Genomic DNA, 22,157 nt, shown 5'->3' on the forward strand with positions numbered 1-22,157 from the left:
AGTAGCATCACACACAGAGGTATTCTGTTTAGCATAAGCTTTAAGTGGAGGGAGTGTAATGTAAACCTATGACACAGTGCATGTCTAGCAAATGTGTAAGCCAGTAGTTGAGCTGCCATTAGCTTGCTCCAAGCACGAGAGTGGCTGAGTGACTGTTAGAGCAGATGATTGCTTCATCACAAACATAAAGACGCCGTTTGCTCACGTTACAATGGCAGCAACGTAATTAGGTGCTAGGAATTTTCATCTTTGCTCTTACACAGCCGCCACTGTGCATCTGATTTGTCATTGTGCAGAGACCTGAGGTTGCCACTGAAGTACACTGAGAAGAAATGGACAGTAGGCGCTCTGTGTCTGAAAAACATTACTGGGGACATTGGCTCTGCAGTTTGTGTGCTCTGCTATGACAGCTGTACTGTAATTATGGTTGGGTGTCTAAGCCCACTTACGTGTACTCTACCACACTGCTTCCAGTCCAGTCACAGGTTTTATACAGTGGCTTCCCACTTGACTGAACCATCAAAAATGTTTCTTTCATCTGTTTGTAGTGGCCAGTGTCCACAGCAAATTTTAAGGCCAAGTTTAGGAAAATGCAGTAACAAAGAAATTAATAAAATAGAACTCAAACATTACCACTTCTGTTTCCCATAGCTGGGTATGGGGGCAGGCTCCTTTGATTGCAGCACTTGGGAAGCAGAGGCAGGCAGATCTTTGTAAGTTTAAGGCCATCTGGTCTACAGAGCAAGTTCCAGAATAGCTGGAACTACGGAGAAACCCTGTCTTGAAAAACAAAGAAAAGAGGTAATAGCAAAAACCAGCTTTTATTCCCTCAGTTGCTGTTGTGAGAAAGTTACTAAATGAACTATGCCAAATGTGGTGGCCAGTAGTTGGAACCTATTTTATGTGATGCTTCTTTTCTCCCAATGTTGGCTCCTTCTGGGTTGGCTCTTTGAAAGAAAGCGTGTGTCACTGAGAAACACGCCTCACCACACAACTGACAGACTTTCAATTGAAACAACTCTCATGTTACAAGAGAGGCCTGGATAATGATACTCTTTAATTTTTATTTGGAATGCTCTGGTACACTTTATTCAAAGAATAACTTTTTTTTTCAGAATTAAATTCATTTATTTATGAAGTGCAGTTAATTTCAGGTTACTGTTTGTAATAGTTCAGGAGTGAGTAGGGAACTTATTAAAGTTAGCTTGTAATTCTAGTAGTTTAGATGTCTTGGTAGATGTTATTAAATGTTTTTTTACTTGTAATTTGGAATCAACACCCAGAGTCCACCTTAGTTTTGTACCTTCCTTGAGAGGATTACGGCTTGTCCCCGAGGGTATTCCAGGGCTTGCCGTAATGTTCAGCTAAAATACGAGGTGTTTTTTGGTTTTAGTAGCACAAGTTAAAATCTGTACATTGTTAATAAGGAACATACTAATTTTTATATTGAAATGAGGTAGGGTTTATGTTTCATGATCTGACAAAATAGACTTTTAAGTCTTACAAATTTAACAGTGTCCATGGATGTACTTCATTGCACATGGTACTGGGTTATATGAAGACATTCTGTACATGTGTAAAATGTTAATTTACGTGTATCCACATACCTCTTTCCTTTATCACCCTTCCTTCTCCCACTAATCCCCTTTGATCCCTGAGACAGTTTGGTCTTGACTTTCATGCCACGTGTATGGTTTTATGGGTCCGTATGAAATCTTGGCACCACAAGAGAGAAGAGGCAAGCATTTGAGATGAGTTTATGTGCCCTGGCTGCGTCATTACCGCTCTCTCCTCTCTCCACTTCTCACCCCACCACCCTTACTTCTGAGGCAAGGTCTCTGCAGACAAGTCTGGCCTTGAACTCCTGAACCAGGCCTAGCTAGTTTTGTTTTTTATGGCTGAAAAGAAAATTCAGTTGTGCATATATGACACCAAGTCCTTTGTTGATGGCCACCTAGGTTGGTTTTGTCATTTGGCTGCTATTAAGGAGGGAGACAGTGATGACGGTATCTCTCTGACATGTCTTGGGGATGTTTTGATTTTCCTGTTTTGCGGTCTGTTGAGTACTTTGTACTGTCAGTAATAACAGCGCCCTCTCTGTTCAGTCTTGCAAAGATTTGCAAGGGAGATTGATGGCCCCTTTCCTGTCATAAGTAGTTGGGGACTAAAGCCATTCACACTCACCATGAAGAGTATAAAGGGTTTCCAATTGATTGTAGCTGGAAGCCAGGACCTTAGTTCTCTGTACTGTCCTGCAAGATGTGGATAGAAAAGGTAAGAAGCCTGACACAAAGGAGAGGCACCAGCTGCTGTCATGGCTGCTGGTGCTGCCGTTGTTGGTGCAACCATAAAAGGTGACCTTTAGTTTAACAGCCAAAGAAGAGGAAACCCTATGACAGTAGAAACTCTGGCCTGGTTAGAGAAACTGTCAGGTGCTTCCTGGTCTGCTCTGTATTCTAGAGAGGTCCTAGAGAGAAGACAACACTCAGATACAAAGTCCAGTTTAGAAAGTAAGAGAGGAGACCTTGCTACTGTCACTCAGCCAGCTGGTGGCAATAAGAATGACATTACCCAGGATTAAGCTTCACAGAATGCCTAGGACCTGGGTACGTCCTACTGAGGATGTGTGTCTAGGGCCTGGGTACATCCCTATGGAAGATGTGTCTTGGAAACTGGTGAAATAATGGTAAAACTGAAAATCATGGAGAAAAGCCCTTCAGCTAGTGTGTGAGAAGGCTGTGTGCCCGCATCACTCCTGGGGACATTTCTGATCACCTTCTCCTGGCACCACACGGGCAAAAGAGTGGCTTTCCTGAAGCAGCAGAGCAGTGGCCGCTACTTGTGACTGGACCACTCGTCTTTAGCTACATCGAACTTACTGAAATTTGTCATTGTCACCGCTACAAATACCAGCAAGGTTAGTTAAAGACGTTTAAAGGCAGCTGTGTTCCTAGTATTTCAGCCAGTTCTTGGCTTGTTGCCACAGCTTGTTCTTGATGCACCGATGGAGAGAAATGACAGGTTATGAAAGGCACCCAGATGTCTTGTCATCCCAAGTAAAGGAGGAGCACCTGGGGCCTACTACAAAGGTTCCAGTGAATGCTGTAAAGTGGCTAGCTGCACACTCCCACATTGTAGCTGGAGACACGAGCTTAGGAAGCGTAAGCCAGTCTCTCTCGGAAGCAAGTGCAGCCTGTACTTTGGCCAAAGGGATATGCGTAGAAGAAGCGCGGGCAGAGGGGCAGGAGGCATTTCTAAAGGGCTCATGCGCTCTTCCCTCTTGCTGACTTGAATGCAAATGAGATTCCTGGTGCTTGCTTTAGCCATCATGGACCACAAGGAACCCCAAGAGTGGCAGCCATATACAGAGAAGCCAAAAGAGGAAAGGAGCCCAGTGTTCACAAGTTGTGAAGGAGCACGCACACCGCTCTGCACCTTCTTACAGCTGCCTTTTCCCAGCTCTCCTCAGTCCCCGACAGGTAATAAAGGCAGGCTGCCGTGACAGTGTGGCATGGCGTGTAAGTCCCTCTCTCAGGTGTGTGGGTCCTCGTTAGAACCTATTGCACGTGGAGAGGAGAGTGGGACCAGGAAGTACCCAGTACAGGGAAAGAAAAGAAACAAAAGCAGTGGATTACTCATCTTCTTCACTGTCCACAGACAGCGAGTTCTGAGCATCGTAATTCACATGCTCTCAAGGAAGCCATGAGAGCTGTTCACAGTGAACAGTGAGTCAGAATCACACATGGAACCTTGAACACATCTGAGCGCTTACCTTTTTATGTTCATGTGCTTTTGAAGCTCTGCTTTGGCAAACATGTCTCTCTCCCTTTTCCTCCAAAAGATAATTATGTGCAAATTTAATTACTCTATTAGTTTCACTTCCTTTTGTTTTTTTCTGAAGCAGTGTCCCACTGTGTAGCCCTGGCTGGTCTGGAACTCACAGAGATCCACCTGCCTCTGCCTCTTGAGTGCTGGGATTAAAGGTGTGTGCCACCTTCCCTGGCTCTATTAACTACATGAAAGTCTTTGTATAAGATTAATGGTGCAACAAATGTACCAGGTTGGTTGCGTGACTTTGCTTATTCCTGTCTGAATAAGAACTCACACTTCTCATTTGAAGTAAAGTGATACATGTGGTTAGAATCTAATGGAGGTGTGTGTGTGTGTGTGTGTGTGTGTGTGTGTGTGTGTGTGCCTGTCTGTCTGTCTGTCTGTCTGTCTGTCTGTCTGTCTGTCTTCAAGCCTCATTGGTATAGCCCTTGGCTGGCCTGGAGCACACTGTGGGCTAAGGTGACCACTGACTTGGAGTGATCATCCCTGCCTCAGCCTTCTGAGTGCCAGAATGACAGACTTGAGCCATCGTGATTGGCCGCCTTTTCCTCTACTTTTAGAATGATGTAATATTTCTTAAAACTAATGTTGTACTTAAGTTTCCTTGTTCTGTGACCTTACAAGGGAAAGTGTCCCCAAATCTGCTTTCTGTTAACTTCTGTGGCCTAAAGTTTTAGTCTTGTGCCTTCTCTTCAGTATTTTGCTGTGCTCCATCTCAGATATACCATGCATCAAATCCTAGTCTTCGTGTTTTTTAAGGTTTATTGATTTTTATTTTGTATGTGTGAGTATTTGCTGTGGGTATGTGTCCCACACGTGTTCCTGGTTCCTGCTGTGGTCAGGGGAGAGTATTGGATTCCCTGGACCTGGAGTTTCAGAGTCAGCTGCCATGGACACCAAACCCAAGTCCTCAGCCCCAGAGCAGCCAGTGCTCTTAAGCGTTGAGCCATCTCCCCAGCCCTTTTCATGTTTCTTAGTCTCTATTGGAATCCATACTTATGTCTCTTCTGTATGCTGGGTGATTTCCTCAGATTCATACTCCAGTTCAGTTCTGCAATATCTCTTCAGCTGTATCGGATACACTGGGATTCTGCTTGGGGTTTCTGACATTGAAATGTACACACAACAGGCAGAAGTTTCTGACAGATAGTAATGTGTAATGAAATGCAAACCCTACTGCACAACTTGGTACAGATTATGTGAGATACCGAGTAAGGTAAGGATTTAAAATTTTCTGTTGGATGAAGTGAGGTGAAAGTTGGCTAGTTTGTCACGGGTCCTTTGTTGGAGTGGCGTTCTGGAAGACCACTAGGGTAGACTGATGGGAAATGGTGTCAGAGTGCCATGCCTAAGCTTGGTTGTCAGCTTGGTCGGAAGACACCTGGATGTGTTGTTGAGGCAGCTCCAGAAGGGACTAACCAAGTGGCAGACCTGTCCAGACCATGGATGGCACCATCCCCTGGGGACCTGGATGGAATGAGGGGAAGGAGGAAGTGCACAGCCACGGGCACCCTCCTCCTGTGCCCTCTGCAGCTTGATGGACCATGGCTCTGAGCCCTGAGGAGTCTTTTCTTATTTAAACTTTCTCTCTCAGGTGTGTGTCACAGAAAACTGGCTGTCTCACAGGGAAGGCAGAGAAGACAGGAGAGAGTCAAGTTAGCTGGAAGTATTTATGAAACAGCTGCCTTCTGTAGGCCTTAGAGTTACTGATAAAGAAGTGATGCTCCCAAGGAGAAGACATGTTCTGTCTCCTTTATGATAGGGGTAAGGGCAGAGCACATGAGGGTTTACGAGACGGGAGTTCTCTTTGAGCTCAAGTTTTCAGTTAAGGCAGGTAAGCACCGCCTCTGAGCCTGGTGGTTGAGGATTACTTTGGAAATTGAAAGGCAGATGCAGGAGAGACAGTGGCCCAGAGCGGGGATCCACTAGAAATAGATCACACACTTAAATCAGAGCAAGCAGAGCGACCGCCAGCTTGTTCTTCGGTTGTGTGTACTTGCTGTAGGACCGGCCGTGAGTGGAGTATTGTGTTTAGTCAGGGTCTGGTAAAGGCTTGGAAAGGAACACATGAGGGGGACCCTAGTGCCAAGCCCGAGCGTCTGAGATGACTGAGGGGGGTGCACAGAAGGCTGCTGAAGGGGAGGAAAAAACCGACAGGGATAAATCGTTCACCCCAAAGTTATCTGAGTCAGGAACTAGAGGAACTACCTGGCTATGGGTGGCCATCAGAGAGAGGAGGACGAGCGCTGATGTGCAACACTTAGAAGGCGCGTGTGCGGCAGCCTGTGCCCGCGGCCTGTTAAAATGGGTGGACGAAATGCCAGCAGGCAGGGACTCTGCACTTTTGTGTGAATTTTTTGAGGGTATGCTGAAATGTTTTAATCAAGGATGGTTGTATGAAGGAAGGGACAGTGAGGTAGGTGCTGACTTTACAAATGTGCAGGAGTGCTGCTGTCCGTCTGTCTGTCAGGGACTGCGCAGGGAGGTGTGAGGGATGGTGGTCTGCTGAAATGCTTCAAGGGATTTGTGATGTTTGAGGAATGAAGCTTTGCAGACACTCATGTGAGTTCCGCCTGTAGGAGAGAATGCACATCACTACCTGAGAGGATTCCTGAGAAAGAACTGTCCTGGGGGCTCTCCAGAGATGCTCACCTTCTGTGTTCAGGACAGTCAAAGAAACAGACTGAAAATACAAGGTTTTCTGACGAAAGATGTGCGTTTCAGAAGGGCTGGTATGTGGAGACGTGGGGGTGTGCATGCCCTGTGACTCTGAGCCCAGTGTGATGCAGCCCACACCTCTGTTGGTCCAGGTAAATGGAGGATAGGGCATCGTGGATGGTCTTGCTCTTTCAGCTAGAGTAAGTAATAAATTCTAGTTGTAGCTCATGGCAGTTTGTCTGGATGAGGTTGGCCATCCCTTGGCCAGGGAAATATTCAGACCTCTGAGAGCCTGACTCACCGTGTGGTCAGATATGGCTGGTGTCAGGAGGCATGGCTTTACCAGTTATGAATCTCTATACCTTGTAGGTTAGCCAGAAACCACACCACATTCATTTGTCATTTTTTAAAAAGATTTATTTATTTATTTATTTATTTAATGTATAGGAGTACACTGTAGCTGTCTTCAGACACACCAGATCTCATTACAGATGGTTGTGAGCCACCATGTGGTTGCTGGGAATTGAACTCAGGACCTCTGGCAGAGCAGTCGGAGCTCTTAACCGCTGAGCCATCTCTCCAGCCCCTCATTTGTCATTTTTAAGCTCACTTAATTATTTTATACATTAAAAAGGCAGAGCCTTTGTTTGCCCTGAGGAATGTGGAGATGTCAGGCAGATTTCACTCTGAGCCGCCATTGTTGGGTGCTGGGCTCAAGGGGGTGGGAAAACTGCAGTCTAACATGGGAGGCTGAAGCTGGGGCTCCCAAGCTCCCAGGTATTCAGTCACTGCTGGAGAACTGCACAAAGGAGTCGGGAACGAAGGATTGGGGGACCACGGGCCTGCAATGAGGCTGGGACCAGGGGCTCCCAAACTCCCGGACATCCAGGCGTTGCTGGTTCACGGGGAATTGGCAACGTTGGTGGGGGCCCATGGCTGAGGATGAGCCCAGGGCTGGGAGAATGGGAACTCTGGCTGAGCTCATTTGCAGTTGTCCTTAGCTTAATGGCTGATTGTCCAGGAGTGCAGAGGACCTTCTTCAGGAGACTTAGGCTCTGTAGATGAAGGCTTCCTCCGTGCTCTCCACGGTGGTTCTTTTTTCTTTTTTTTTTTTTTTTCGGAGCTGGGGACTGAACCCAGGGCCTTGCGGTTGCTAGGCAAGCGCTCTACCACTGAGCTAAATACCCAACCCCTCCACGGTGGTTCTTAATGAGACAGTCCTTGGTTCCAAACTGTTTGTTGACTGTTCATTGTGGAAAATGGTGCATACCACCTTCTCGGGGTGGACCAGAGATTAAATATCATTTTCTGGAAAGGATGTTGGAGAAGGGAAGCTTACTGGCTAAACCCTCAGGGCGCATCTAGATACCTCTGTTCTGGGCTATGTGACCTGTGTGGGGAGTATAGGAAAGGACGAAAGGACTTGAATTGTGGCCTGTTTGTTGTCCTTCCGGTTGTTCAGGCTGTGTAACCTGGCCTTACTTTCTTCCTCTCTGGAATTCACAGCTACAGCTGAAAGTGCAGGTCTATGCATGGGGGCGGCTTGCAGACCCCGTCCCCCACGTAGATTATAAGCAGCTTTCCAGTGAAGGCTCCCTACAGAAACTTACTGTATCGCACTATAATGATACCACTCTCTGTATTTTTCTCTCAAAGCTCTAGGCTTGAGAGATGGATCCGTGGTTAGGAGCATTTGCAGTTTTTCTGAAGGGCCCAGGTTAGAGTCTCACCGTCCACATGGTGGCTCACGATCATCTGTATCTCCTGTGTTAGGGCATAGACCTACATACATGAGTAATAAATCTTTATAAAAATTATAGGCATCTTGAATATAGTGACAGCAACTTATTACATAACGGGGCAATCTGAGCAAGACCTCCAGGAGGTAACGTAGTGTTTGCTGAAGGAATGAAGCACAAGGGGCCAATGCCTAGTAAGGGCCATCCATTAGGTGAAGTCAAGAAAAGTAAATGCAGTGCCAGGGCGGGCAGAGCCGGCACAGCCAAACAAGCAGAAGCACCACTTGCAGCTGTGTGAAGTTGCCTTTGCTCTGGTGTGGGTCTGTGGAGCAGGAAGGACAGAGGAACGACCATGGTTGAGAGCCTGCACGAGCGTGTGAATCAGCGTGTGAGTAGGATCGGAACCCTGCGGGTTGGAGGGGTTCCCCTGGAAAGCTGGCTGAATGCTGACCCTTAGGGAGCTTTCTCTGATAATGTGTGTGTCATTAGCTGTGAGGATGCTGCTGTCTTCACCTTAACTTTCCTTCTTTCTGCTCACCCCACCCCACCCCTGGCCCCTTGAGTGAGGCGCTCTTTAAGTTTTATTGTCTATCCCATCAGTGGAATCTGTTAAAGCACACCTCTGATTTAAGTGATGGTTTATAAATTTAATGATGCATTGCTATTCTGATAAGACCTGCATGTTAACATTTTTCAATAGATGAGATTAATAAAAATTTAAAGTATTTAAAATTCTGCTATTAATACAAAGACCGTGTTTGATAAAAAAATATTAATAAAAACTTGGGTACATTTTTAAGTGTTTGCTAAGTATGGTGACTTGATAGCATCATTTGTGCCTTGAGAAGCCCTGTCATGCAGGACTGTGTTTCTTATTAACAAAGGTGGGTAAGTCTGTTTCCGGGTCTTGGAAATGGATGGGAAACAGAGACTTGGTAATGTTTTCTTGTTTTTATCCTATAACAAAGATGGTAAACAAGCCCACGCTGGTACCCAGGGTCAGTTCTGCTGGTTCTTATGCCCTTGTGTTTGCTTGTACATAGATGGTTAACCTTTTTCAATCTTTGATTTCAGTGCACAACATTTTTAGAAAAATTCTGTGGTTTAAGTAGATTTTTTTTTCTTTCTGAGAGCTAATTAAGCCTGGGCAGTGTTACAAACTCCCCAAACCAGAGTGGGTTTCGTTATGCTGAAGGGAAGGAGGGAGTGGGGGCCCTGTCCTCAAGTGTCTGGCGGGGCTCCCACTCTTCTCTCAGGAAACATGGGGTGCCGTGCAGCGATGACTGTCTGACAGATGGACTGGGGACGGGTGCCAGTGTCAGCCTGGTGATGCTTTCTGCTCTTGTGATCCTCGATAAAGAAACAAGCCTCCTCTCTGGCCTGTTTGTGTCTGCTGGTAAGCCTGCTTGTTCATTCAGTGCTGTCAGGATGAGCACAACCCTAAACCCTGCATTCACTCTCCTCCATGTTACATAGTTACTACACATTGTTTTCATTCACTGATCGTTCATGTCCTGGAAACTCTGAATTCAGTACTTATAAATCTTCTTTTTACAACATCTATCTGTGTCTTCCCATTCAAAGCGTCTCGTTCACAGCGCCTCTCCAGCTCTAGTCCTAGTCCTGCCTTATGCAGAGATGGTGCTGTAGGTGCCTGTGTTAAGGCCTGGCTCAGCACGCTTCAGAGGCTGTCTTCCTGCCATTACCGGCATAACCGGCATGCTTTGGAGAAAGCTCCAGCCTTCTTTCTCCCTTGCAGTGGTTCCTGGGGTCCTTCTACCTTTGCCCTCAGCGATCTCACATGGAACCGGTCGTGGCCTTTCTTTACATCTGGAGGCAATGCAGAGAAATGACCTAACAGTAGGAGTGCTTTGTCACGTCTGGAGGCCTTTGGTTAGTGTGCACTCTTCCTAAGTAATATGTGAATGCCAACATAAGCAGGTCGTTTAAGATTTGAGAGTGGAAAACTTTTATTTGTAGATTCTAAATTGATTCTTTCTGCGTATGGGTATTACTAAACTTAATTATTCTTTACATCTCTTAGTATATAAAATTAGTATGTTAATTGTTTATAGCAAAATTATAAATAATTCAGACTTCAATCTTGATTTTTATTTGGCAAAAATAAAGAATTTCACATGCATTTTTTTACATACCACAAAAATTAAGCTGTAAAACTTGAAAATTGAAAGCCTTGCTATTTTCCTATTCACTATAATAAAAACAGTGATGGATTATTTTGATGCATAGTAACTAAACCACAGTGAAGAAGGGAAGTCTGCTCTGAGGGGACCACGTCTGGACGGTTTTACATGCCACCGGTCTGTAGTATGACAGCTGGGGACAGGAGAGGTGTGTAGGAAAACCGAGAGTCTAGACATAGCCGGGCAGGGGTGGTGCTCTGCACTGTGCATTGAATGCATACTTTTAAGTGCGGGTGCTTAAGGAGCCGTTTCAAGACAGGGTTTCCTGTGTAGTCCTGGCTGTCGTGGAACTCACTCTGTACTGCGTGTTAGGCTGGCTGTGAACTCAGACATGACCTGCTTCTGCCTCCTGAGTGCTGGGGTTAAATACATGGGCCACCACACCTGGCTGGGAAAAGACATTTGCAAGTGTAACATGAGCAAGAGCACAGATTATTAGCGTTTAGCTCAATTAATTATCATGAAATCAGCATGCAGAATTAAGTTAAATGGTTCTAGTGTAACCAGAATCTTTTCTTACCCACTTTCTAGGGATTTTTCTTTCCACCAGCAAAGAAACCACAATCCCTACTGATAAAACTATAGACTGTTTTCAGTGTGCACACCAAGTATGGGCTTCATCATGATGTCTGTTAAGGCTTCCTCTTTGTCCATCCTCTTCTCCCCTCTAGTAATGGCTTTTGCAGATTTGCTTTGTCTGTGTTTGAACTCCAGTCACAGAATCCCATGGAATGGATTTTGTATTTGTGTTTTTATTTGTTTTATTTTATTTATTTTTATTATCAATATTTTATGTGGATCATAGTTCACTTTTTTTATTTATTACAGTGTATTATCACAGTTTAAAACCATCCAACTTTTTGCTTATTTCTTGTGTTTTGATGTGTATTGGTTTATGTCTGAATGTGGGCTACGAACATGGTCTTTACATTTCCATGCTGGTCTCACCTCCATGTTTCTTTCAGTGCCAGCCTTGGCTGCTGCATTGAGGTTCCTGGTACTGTTTTTCCCCCTGAAGCTATGTTTGTTGTCCTTTCTGCCCAGCTCTCCCCTTTTCATTGTAGACCTGCATGAGAGTGATTACTATAATCATGTTAGTTTGGGCTGTTTTAAAATCTCCTCTGCTAAAGGAGTTAGGTGTTATTTACAATTTAGCATTAGACAAGTTCTTGGGACAAGGTCAGAAAGCAGCCACAGTCTTTGTCAAAATATCACAAGAATGATCATTAACCCACTTGCTAATATAGTTCTCCCCTGAAACCTGGTGAGCTGGGCCTCCACAGTCATATTGCTTTCAGCCCACTCTCTCAAGAGCCCACTAGGGTGGCCCATCAAGTTCCTCTTAGTGTTCAACTGCTTTTACTAGCTCAGAGTCCCAAAGCCTTCCACATTCCTCAGCAGACATGGTCAGGCCTGTCAGCAGGAGGCCTCTGCCAGCCCCTCCCTTAGTTTTCCTTAGCTACTTTTCTGTTGTATTAAAGCACCGTGACCAAGACACCTTATAGATAAGAATCCATCATGACAGTGGGAAGTGTGGCAGCAGGCAGGCATGGTGACAAAAGCTGGAAACCGAGAGCTGAGGCGTCACATCTCGACCCCCAAACAGGAAGCAGAGAGAGCAAACTGGATTGACTGTCAAAGTCTGCCCCCAGTGAGTGACATTCTTCCTCCGATAAGGCCACACCACCTCCTAATCCTAGTTTGTTTGGGGCCTGCCTAAGAGTTCAAATGCCCAAGCTCTGAGGGACATCTCATCCAAACCACCACAGAACCTTTGTGGGTAATGTTGTGGTTGGGGACATTTCCCAAGTCTGCTAGGAGTGAGGGAGGCAGTGACAGCACGGAAACCCATGCAGGCAGATTTCCGTGCTGTCTTCAGACTTTCTCAGCCTCGTATGCACTGATTACCTTTCTGGAGGTGCGAGCCTCTGCAAGTCAGTAGTCTGCAGGAGCTTCCAAGTTCTCAGACCCTGCTGCAGTCAGACCCCGGCAGATGGTTTCCAGAGTTTGATCCACCTAGGCCCTGAGTGCAGGATGCCTTCCCTGCACACTTTGTTGTGACTGGCCTGCCATGTGCACCTCTTGCATGTCAGGGTCTGCTTCCGCATTGCTTCCCAGGCCTCATTCCACCCTGAGGCTGTCTCCCACCCACCCCGACCCCTAACTCAGTTGTAAGGTATAGGTGTCCTGTCAAGGTGGTACCGAGCTGAAGCTCACTGATTCAGGGAGCACCTCCCCTCTGCTCACCCATCTCTCCTCACCTCCAAAAGATCCAGGTTCAGCTATGCCTGAAGCTGGCTTTGAGCTCCGCGAGAGCCATGGGCTTGTCCTGTGGGTAGGACTGTTAGTGGTTTTGCACTCAGGTTTTACCTTACCCCGTCTGTGACATTCCAGCACGTTGTCACCTTCTCTCTGTGACGCTGCCGTCATCCACAGCAGTGGCTTCTCATCTGCCTCTCACCCAGAAGCTGATAAGCCAGCCTTTTTCTTCCTTGATGTGTGTGGGGTTCTCAGTGTTCCCATCTGTCAGACCTGGGCCGTTGAGAATAAATATATTTAACTTGGAACTCAAGGGTAGAGGCCTTTTTTCTGTTTTTAAGACTTTTTTTCCTTGTTCATGTGTCTGTGGGCACCCACAGCGGCCAGAAGAGTGTCAAGTCTGGAACTGTGAGCTGCGGGGTTCAGAAGTGATCTCCGACTTCCTAGAACAGCACTAGGAGCTCTTACCGCTGAGCTCTCTCCAGCCAGAGATTTATTTATTTATTTTAGTTAACTTGAATTTTTTACTTTTTGCTAGCTTAATTTTACTTTCAGAGCTTATTTGGAAGACCCAAGGACTATAATTTTAAAAAACACTGGGAACCTTCCTTAATTTGGCCCTAGGAACAGAAGGAAACACTCTGTAGCTTTCCTTTATTTTTCTGGTAAAGAGAATTTTCTCTTTTTCTTTTTGCCAACAGGAAAATGCAATTCCATTAAGGTTCTTGGTCATAGATCAGAGGCTTGGGTCTACAAGAAGTGAGCTTTTGGAAGAAGTACGGTCCAATATCATGGGCCAGTTCAAATACAATGTAGGCAGTGGTAAGCTCACTCCTCCACCCTATGAGGAAAGGCAGCTGTGAGCGCAAGTCACCAGAGAGATGGTGGGGAGCGACTGAGCGAGAGTGTGTAAATGTGGGAGTGCCTGTGTGCGTGCGTGCGTGTGTGTGTGTGTGTGCGCGCGCGTGCATGTATGTGAATGTGTGCGTGCGTGTGTGTGTGCGCGTGTGCGTGTGTGAGAGGGCATGTGTACATGTGTGTTCATATGAGTGAATGTGTGTGTGAGTGCATATGTGAATGTGTATGTGCATGTGAGTGTGTTTGAGAATGTAGTGTATATATGCTTGGGAGTGTGCATGTGTATGTAGTGTATATATGTTTGGGAGTATGCATGTGTATGTAGTGTGTATATGTGGTGTGTGTGTGTGTGTGTGTGTGTGTGTGTGTGTGTGTACACGTGTGTGTGTGTATCCCTCTATTAGAAGCTCCCAGATTCCTGGAAACAGTTTGAAAGCGTGAAAGGGGACTGAAGAAGCCATCCTGAAAAAGAATCTGTTTTCTTTGTCCAGTTCATCCAGGGAAGTCTGCTCCTGTTTCTCCTGGTAACGAAGATGAGCAGCAGTGAGGGAAATCCAAAACCAGCTTAGGTTGTATCTTGAAGAGGCTTTGGGGGTTCTCTTTGCTGTGGGTTGAATTTTCTAATTGTTTTCTCTGCCTGCGGTCCTGGTACAGTGATGGGCACACTTGTGAATGGTCTTAGGCAGACTCTGGGTGGACAAGAGTGACCTAAACTCCACAGATATGTCATCGATAAGGAACCAGTTCCAAAGGGGAAATTTGCTTCTGACTTTTTAAAAAAAATTTTTACTATTAAAGTTTTTTTTTTTTTTAATACACCAACTACTTCAACTTGATCAAAAGCTCGTGTGAAACCGCAGGATAAGTTTCAATTTTTTCTTTCTTTCTTTTTTTTTTTTTTCAGCAGATTGTTTTTTATTGAATCTTTGGGAATTTCCCAGCATGCATCCTGCTCACACTCATTTCCCAGTCCTTCCATGTCCATCCCTACTGTTGTGACCGCCTTCTTTCCCCTCAAAATGTAACATAAACATTAAAAATAAAAAAAAAAAAACAGATCCAATTTCTGTTATTCTATCTACTCCCCGAGCATGGCCAGACTCTCAATGGCCCGTCCCCTCAGCAGAACTGTGTGGCTCCCCTCGTGCACTCCTGCCGAAGCCATCAACTGTGGGGAGCTAGTGTCAGCATCCTATCACTTTTAAAGGTTCTCTTCAATGGCTTCCTGTTCAGGCTGCTGCTTTTGGGGAGAGGCAGGAACTATTAAAGCCTTGTAAATGACATGTACCTGACTGTTATAACGGCTTCTTGGCAGTAAGCACAGGCAGCAGCCCTCGGAGCCGTCGCACAGCCTGTACTTCCTACATGGGTTTAGTTTTCTCATCTGTGCCATGAATTATACCAGGGAAAGCTTCGAATGCATTAAACTTACAATCTGTAGTTGTCACTTAGTTGGTACCCAAATTGTCCTAATGAGAGATGATCCTCTGCAAATGCTCCCTGCAGTAAACACAGGGAGCGCCGTTAGCTGAGCCTCAGCTTTTACTGTACCGACACCAGGGATGAAAACAAAGACTCCCTTCACACCCTCTGGGGACTTCTGAACTTCAGGGGAGGGTGTGTACTCCCTTCATAATAATATTCAAAAGTCAATAGCTAAAACCATTGAAATGAGTGATAGAATAAGTTAGACAGACTGCAGAGATAACTAACTAGTTAACCCCAGTTTGGTCCCAAGCACTCATGTCAGCTGACTCACAAATACCTGTAACACTTGCTCTACATGACCCAACACCTGACCCCAGGGGCACCTGCACACAGGTGCACACAGCTTGTACACAGTTGTGAACATACTTTAAATCTTTTAAAGATTAAAGATTTGTGATGTTTGTGTTTACAATTTGGTGAGAAATTACATATGTATCATAATGTTTATATCAATATAAAAATTTAGATTTATGTATGTGAGTATTTTGCCTGCATGTATGTACACCACATACATGTTGGCTGCCTGTGGAGGTCAGAAGACAGTATCTGATCTCATGGAATTGGAGTTACAGTTATGAGCTGCCGAGTGGATGTTGGGAGTCAAACCTCTGGGTCCTCTGAGAGAACAAACATTCTATCTAGTTCTTGACCTGCACTCTGTGAAATAGTTTATATTGTATATTCCATAAAATGTAAAATATTACAATGTAACAGATTTCTCCATTGAGCAGTTTAGTGTGTAAAGGATTAAAATGGCTTACCATAGTGAGTTGAGAGAAATACAATTGCTTATTTCACTGTATAATATTTTTCATTTCTGTACAGAAGCATTTGTTAGCAATGATGTTTCTTAAAAGGTAATGTCTGCCTATTGTAATAACTAAGTAAAATGGCAGATGTGTACATAGATAAAAATATATAGTTACCCTGTCAAAAAGATATAGTCAATAACATGTTAATGATTTTAAAAAGACTGTTTTATATTATACGGATTAATTTTTTTGCCTGCATATAAATATCCACACCGTGTGTGTGTGTGTGTGTGTGTGTGTGTGTGTGTGTGTGTGTGTGTTGCCCAGTGCGGCCAAAAGATGATGTCAGTTCCTTTGGAACGTGAATTATGGACAGTTGGGAGTCTTCAAATAGATGAGGGGAACTGAACCTGGATCCTCAGTAAGAAGAGAAAGAGTTCTTAACCTCTGAGCTATCTTCTCTTGCTGATTTTTACCTCCAAAATGATTGCCAGATTCCCTGCCTTTTCCTGTGTTAGTCAGGTTTTCTGTTGCTGTGGTGAAGCCCTTGGGGAGGAAAGGGTTTATTATTCACAGCACTGTTCATCACTGAAGGAAGTCAGGGCAGGAGCTCACACAGGGCAGGAACCTGGACAGAGGGGCTGATGCAGAGGCCATGGAGAAGTGCTGTTTACTTGCTTGCTCAGCCTGCTTTCTTAGAGAACCCAGGACCACCAGCCCAGGGATGGCACCACCCACAGTTAAGAAAATGCCTCACAGGCTTGCCCACATCCTCATCTTGTGGAGGAATTTGCTCAGTTGAGGCTCCCACTTTCAGGTAACTTTAGCTTATATGTCAAGTTGGCATACACCTAGCCACACCCTCCCTGACTCTATCCCTCTCTCCCCAGTATCTGCCAAGTCTTCCTCTCCTCCTTTCCCTGCCTCTCTTCCTCCCTTTTAAAAGTTGTTTAAATAAAAATTATAGAGGGCTGTGTTCATAGTTCCACTGTACATTGCATCACATTTTCTGGGTGGAGAACAAGAGTTTCCATCCTCTTCCTGCTGTCCTTGCTGGTTTGTAATTGCTGCAGTTCTGTTAGAAGGCATCTGTGCTATGAGTGATGCTCTAGACAGCCAGTGCATGGAAACTGCCTTCATTTGCCCTCTTCTCCATGACCTGGCATCACCCGTTAGCACACTGCAAGTGTTCTGTGACAAGTGTGACGTGTTATTGTTTACAAGTCTTGTTTTTGAGATTTTTCCCTTCTACTCAGTAATATTCGAATGAGGGTTTCTATGTTCCACATGGTATACCAAAGGGTCTAAATTCTATTGTTTTCATTTTTTTCTAATGTAAAAATTTTAGACACATTTTCTCTCTCCCTAATTCTTTCCAAATCTTCCCCATCTCTGTACCCACCCAACTTCATGTTAGCTCTCTATTCCTTCACAAAAGCAAACAAACAAATAAACCCAAAACATCCCCCACAAATAACAATCAAAATAAAGTAACAACAAAACCAATAAGGAAAAAAATAGCAAAACAAAACAAAAAGTCCTCAAATAAGCCACTGAGTTAGTTTTGTGTTGGACAACTGCTCCTGGGTGCGGGGTTTACCCTGGAGTGTGGTCGATACGCCAGTGACACTCCACTGGAGAAAGCTGATCTTCCCTTTGCCCATGGGTATCAATTGCAGAGAGCCTCTTGGTTAGAGTTCATAGCCGATAGTTGACTTTCCCTCTCAGTGCTGGGACCTGTGTGGCTTGACTCTGTGCAGATCTGTGTGCTGCACAGCTGTGAGTTCATATGTGCATCGGTCCTACTGTGTGGACGACACTTTCCTTGGACTTATCTCCACCTCTGGATCTTGGCATCTTCCACCTTTTCTTCTGCATGGCTCTTTGAACCCTGAGGGGAAGAGCTTCGAAGATGTCTCATTTAAGCCTGAGTGTTCTAAAGTCTGTCACACTCTGCACGTTGTCCTGTTGTGAGTCTCTGCGAGAAGCCCGTCTAGTGTGTTGAGCGAGGCCCTGATCTACAGGGTGTCGTTAGGAGGAGTCGCGTTGTACGTTCCTTTATCGTAATAGACTGTCATAATAGTTAGGTTCCCCCAGGCCCAGGGCTTACCCCGCTCTGGTTCTTTTCACTTCAGCAGTGCCAAGCATGGCTTCTATCTTATGCAGAGGCCCTTAGATCCAGTCAAAGAGAGGCTGGATACTGCCACGCATTTGTGTGACTGGCTGCATCAGTCCAGCCTGGAGGAAGGCCACTGTTTGTAGGTCACAGGGTTGTAGTAGGGTGGACTTCATGACTACTTTTCTCCTGAAGCATCTAGAGGATCTTCAGCACTATTAACACTCATCAGTAGGCGTGAAGCTGCTACAGCTAGGTACCAGCTGAGATCCCTGTACTTGATGGCGTCAGTGTAGTCTTCAGCAATGGGCTTTACCATCAGGTCGTGGGGAGCAGAAATAGCCTTGGCAATTGCCTGCGAAGTTGGGAGATCCCACAGTCCTCTGGCCATTGTGTTTCAGGCAGTGGAGAGTTTACTTGGAAGCACTTGGTGTCTGGAAGGCATTGTTTTCCTATTATCGGAAAACTTTATTTAGGTCACTTTCATACATGTTTACATTTTAGAGAGCTTCTGCAGTAGTCAGACATTTTTGTCTACTGCAAAATCTATCCTTTTTAAATGATTGAGGCTTCACAGAAATGCAGCTTCGTGAGTGGGAGATCGTCCTGAGATGAGTCTGAGTGTTTCCTTTCCCTCACTTCTGTGTGCTAATATCATGTTAGTATTTTTATAGATGATGTGCTGAAGTTTAGATTCTCTTAGTGACAGACTTTACACTTCTGCATATTGTATCTTTTTATTTATAAGTGTTTCTGCTGTAATTCAGATTTTCTGTAGCATTCAGTCAAGTTCAGTATATGTCAGCCTTAACATCTTACATGTTTTATTTAGGCTCATTGTTGGGCATTTTTTACATTTATTTATTTGTATGTGTGCATCTGAATGTGGAGTTCAGAGGAAAACTTGTGGAAGTCAATTCTGTCCACTGTGTGAGCCCTAGTAATTAAACTTATTTAAAAAGTTTTAAAGAGGCAGTAACAAGTTACAGCTCACACTCACCATATGTTAAACAACAATGGCCAAAAACAACTGGACCACACAAAACTGTATAACTGCAAAGGATTGGAGAGATTTGATGACAGCCATCCTAGAGCTTGGCTTGCTTATTTGATACACTCTTAATCCCAGGGTTGTGGGTTCAAGCCCCACATTGGGTCCAATTGTAAAATGATATGAATCATGCTTGTCCCCCCCTCCAGCTTCAAATGAATGAGTCTCAAACCATGATTTCTTTAGTAGGCTGCACAGTTCCTGGGGGATTACCTCTTTTTTTTTTTTTTTTTGGTTCTTTTTTTCGGAGCTGGGGACCGAACCCAGGGCCTTGCGCTTCCTAGGTAAGCGCTCTACCACTGAGCTAAATCCCCAGCCCGGGGATTACCTCTTAACACTAGACTGGCTACTTCCCCAACTGTGCTCCCCAAATACTTGCTGTTTGAATCTTCCTGGGTTATTTCTGCTCCCATAGACTAGTGACCTCAGGAGCCATTTTACTCAGGCACGTGCCACTGGTCCATCACGACCACTGGAGACGTCCCGTTCTCTCCGTCTTCTCCTCCTTTGTTCTTTCTTTCTCTCCTTTACCTGCTGAGCCATCATACTGGCTAAGTGTTCCTAAACATTGTGTTTGTTACTGATATAACTGGAATTATGGGGGCTCGAGAGATGGCTCAGCAGTTAAGAGCACTGACTGTTCTTCCAAAGGTCCTGAGTTCAAATCCCAGCAACCACATGGTGGCTCACAACCATCTGTAATGGGATCTTATGCCCTCTTCTGGTGTGTCTGAAGACAGCTACAGTGTACTTATACATAATAAATAAATAAATCTTTAAAAGCTTATTAAAAAATAGCTGGAATTATGTCTACTTTTCATTGTTTATCACTTGTGTCTAGGAGGGCTTTGATGTAAGTGAATATTTGCTGGTGTATGTTATTGTGCACAGTGATGCAGTTCATAGACTTTCCATATGCAGATATTTTATGAACTTTAACATCTGTCCTTACTCCCTGTCATCCCCCCTTTACCATTCTTATCCATCCCCCAAAACAATCTCACTTCGACTTCCACGTCCCGTACACATATGTGATTTTAATGTACCTTACAAAACCTGTCTAAGTCCAACTTACTATGATGATCTGCACTTGGATCTGTTTCCCTGCTGGTGATACTGTTTTATTGCACATGACGGAGTAATACCACATTTTCTTTAGTGATTTTTCTGTTGATTCTGTGTCTTGACCCCTGACTGTTGCTGTAAACAGATGTGTGAGTGTTTCTGGCTTGTTGAGTTTGAGTCCTTTAGTGTACACTCGGGGGTGATGCAGCTTGGCGATGCAGTAGGTCAGATCCCTGCCGATTTCCACAGTGCTGGACTAATTCCCACTCCCTCCAGCAGTGCGTCACTGCTCCGTGAGTGCCATTCCTTCCTCTGTTTGTTGCTACTTGTTTTCTTAGTGGCAGCCATGCTGACTGGCTCGAGGTGGAGCAGGGCTTCTGATTCTCCATGGCAGAGCTGGTGCAGCACCCATTAGCCAGAGAGGGGCTCGATAATGCGGTGGTTGCCACAGAAACTTTTCCACTGGGGATATAATTAACATGGAGTTTTACAATGTCTACAGTTAAACATGAAAAGAAACTGGTGAAAATAATTATAATGATGCTTCAAGCTTATATGTTCAAAATATCTCATTTTAGCATAGAAACAATGTGAAAACACATGAGACATTTTATTCTTTGGTGATTTGTGCTGTGTGTGTGTGTGTGTGTGTGTGTTTTCATGTGCAGAGACATGTGTCTCTGTTGGTCAGAATTCCAACTCAGGCATCATTCCTCATCTGCGAGCCACCTTTTTTTCCCCCCTAAATTAACATTTTTGAGGTAGGGCTGGTCACTGGCCTGGAAATCACCAAGTGAAGTGGTCCAAGCTGCTGCACAGTGAGCCCCAGAGACTCTCCTGTCCCCTCTCCCCAGGGATAAGATAAGTTCTGAACACCAAGCATGGTTCCTCATGTCTTCCAGGCAAACACGTTACCAAATAACAGTTTATTGTTTACACCGGAGTTTAGTGTTCTCTTTCCAATCTACTGTGTATCTTACATCTGCGGCGTGATGGGATCTCGACTGTACAGTGCTCGTTCCCTGTGACTGGCTGGTGGCTGCAGTGCTGTGCTGTGTGTGTGTTCAGTCATATTGCCCACCAATAGTGAGCCCCTCCACAATTCCGAAAACATGGTTTCCCTCCTTTGATGTTTCTGGAGGGAACACAGTGCTCAGTGAAGGAAGTGGGTCCACGCAGAGTTTGCATCCTCTCACTCTCGGTCTGGGGGAGCACGGGATTTGGATTTTTCCTTCAATCATGTTCATCTCCTCTTTAGGACATTTGCCCTAGAGCAGCTTTGTCCACTAGGAATATAAGTAACAGAATTTTACAGCATCTAGAGCTGTATTTTAAAAGTCAAAAGAAACTGGTGAAAATAATGGTGATGATACCATAACCTCATCTATAAAAATATACCTCATTTCAACATGGAAACAGTGTGAATCACGTTAGTAAGGCACTATGTAGTCTTTGGTGGCCGTGGTGTGTGTGCGCGTGTGCGTATGTGTACACAATCATTAGAATCCTCAAATAATGAACTTGTTTTTCATTAAAAATGTACTTCAGAGTGTTAGGCATGAATGTATAGGACACTTACGTAGTTGACGGCATAGTCCTAACTGTCTGTTCTTTTTCCAAGCTGGTCTCTGGACCGTCTTCACGCTAGGCGGGGTGGGCAGCAAAGCCGCCTCTCCCGAACTTACTTCCCCTCTGGCCAACCAGAGTCTCCTGCTGCTGTTGGTGCTGGTGAACCTGACGGATGCCCCAGACATCCCCAACCCCTACAGACAGGCCGTCACGTCGTTCAAGAACACACAAGGTTCGTGGTGGTTTCCCTCCAGTGACTCTTAGTAAGCGGAGGCTCCTGGTCTCCATTCTGTTTATTGGTGCGTAGTTCCTGTGACGAGTGTCACTTAGACTTGGAATGTGTTTTCTCAGGCAGGTCAAATAAGTCTTAGAGGAATTCTGTGGTCCTTTATATCTATTGACTTTACATGACTTTCAGAGACAATCAGAGTAGTGTGAGTTTCAATGTTAGGGATCAGAATCAGCCCGTGAAACCTATATGATAAGCTGTTTTAAAATTCCGAAGTCTGTTATTTAGTTAAAGTTTTCTAGGACTAAATACTAGAACAGAAATAAACAAACTTTTTG

The 22,157-nt window shown here is 44.9% G+C and overlaps 1 protein-coding gene across 13 annotated transcripts in view; it reads left to right on the plus strand.

Annotated features, from left to right (window-relative positions):
• Window positions 1-22,157, plus strand: part of Dym (dymeclin) — a 296,172-nt gene that overhangs the window by 97,327 nt on the left and 176,688 nt on the right. For 10 of the 13 annotated variants that reach the window (XM_063277161.1, XM_063277165.1, XM_063277162.1 and 7 more), the window contains one exon: window positions 21,643-21,822. The exons of the other annotated variants lie outside the window; for them this stretch is intronic. In XM_063277161.1, coding sequence (XP_063133231.1) covers window positions 21,643-21,822 — 180 coding nt within the window. The remainder of the gene's footprint in view (window positions 1-21,642; window positions 21,823-22,157) is intronic. 13 annotated transcript variants of the gene reach the window in all.

Source organism: Rattus norvegicus, chromosome 18 (genome assembly GCF_036323735.1).
Source record: "Rattus norvegicus strain BN/NHsdMcwi chromosome 18, GRCr8, whole genome shotgun sequence".
Classification (NCBI taxonomy): domain Eukaryota; kingdom Metazoa; phylum Chordata; class Mammalia; order Rodentia; family Muridae; genus Rattus; species Rattus norvegicus.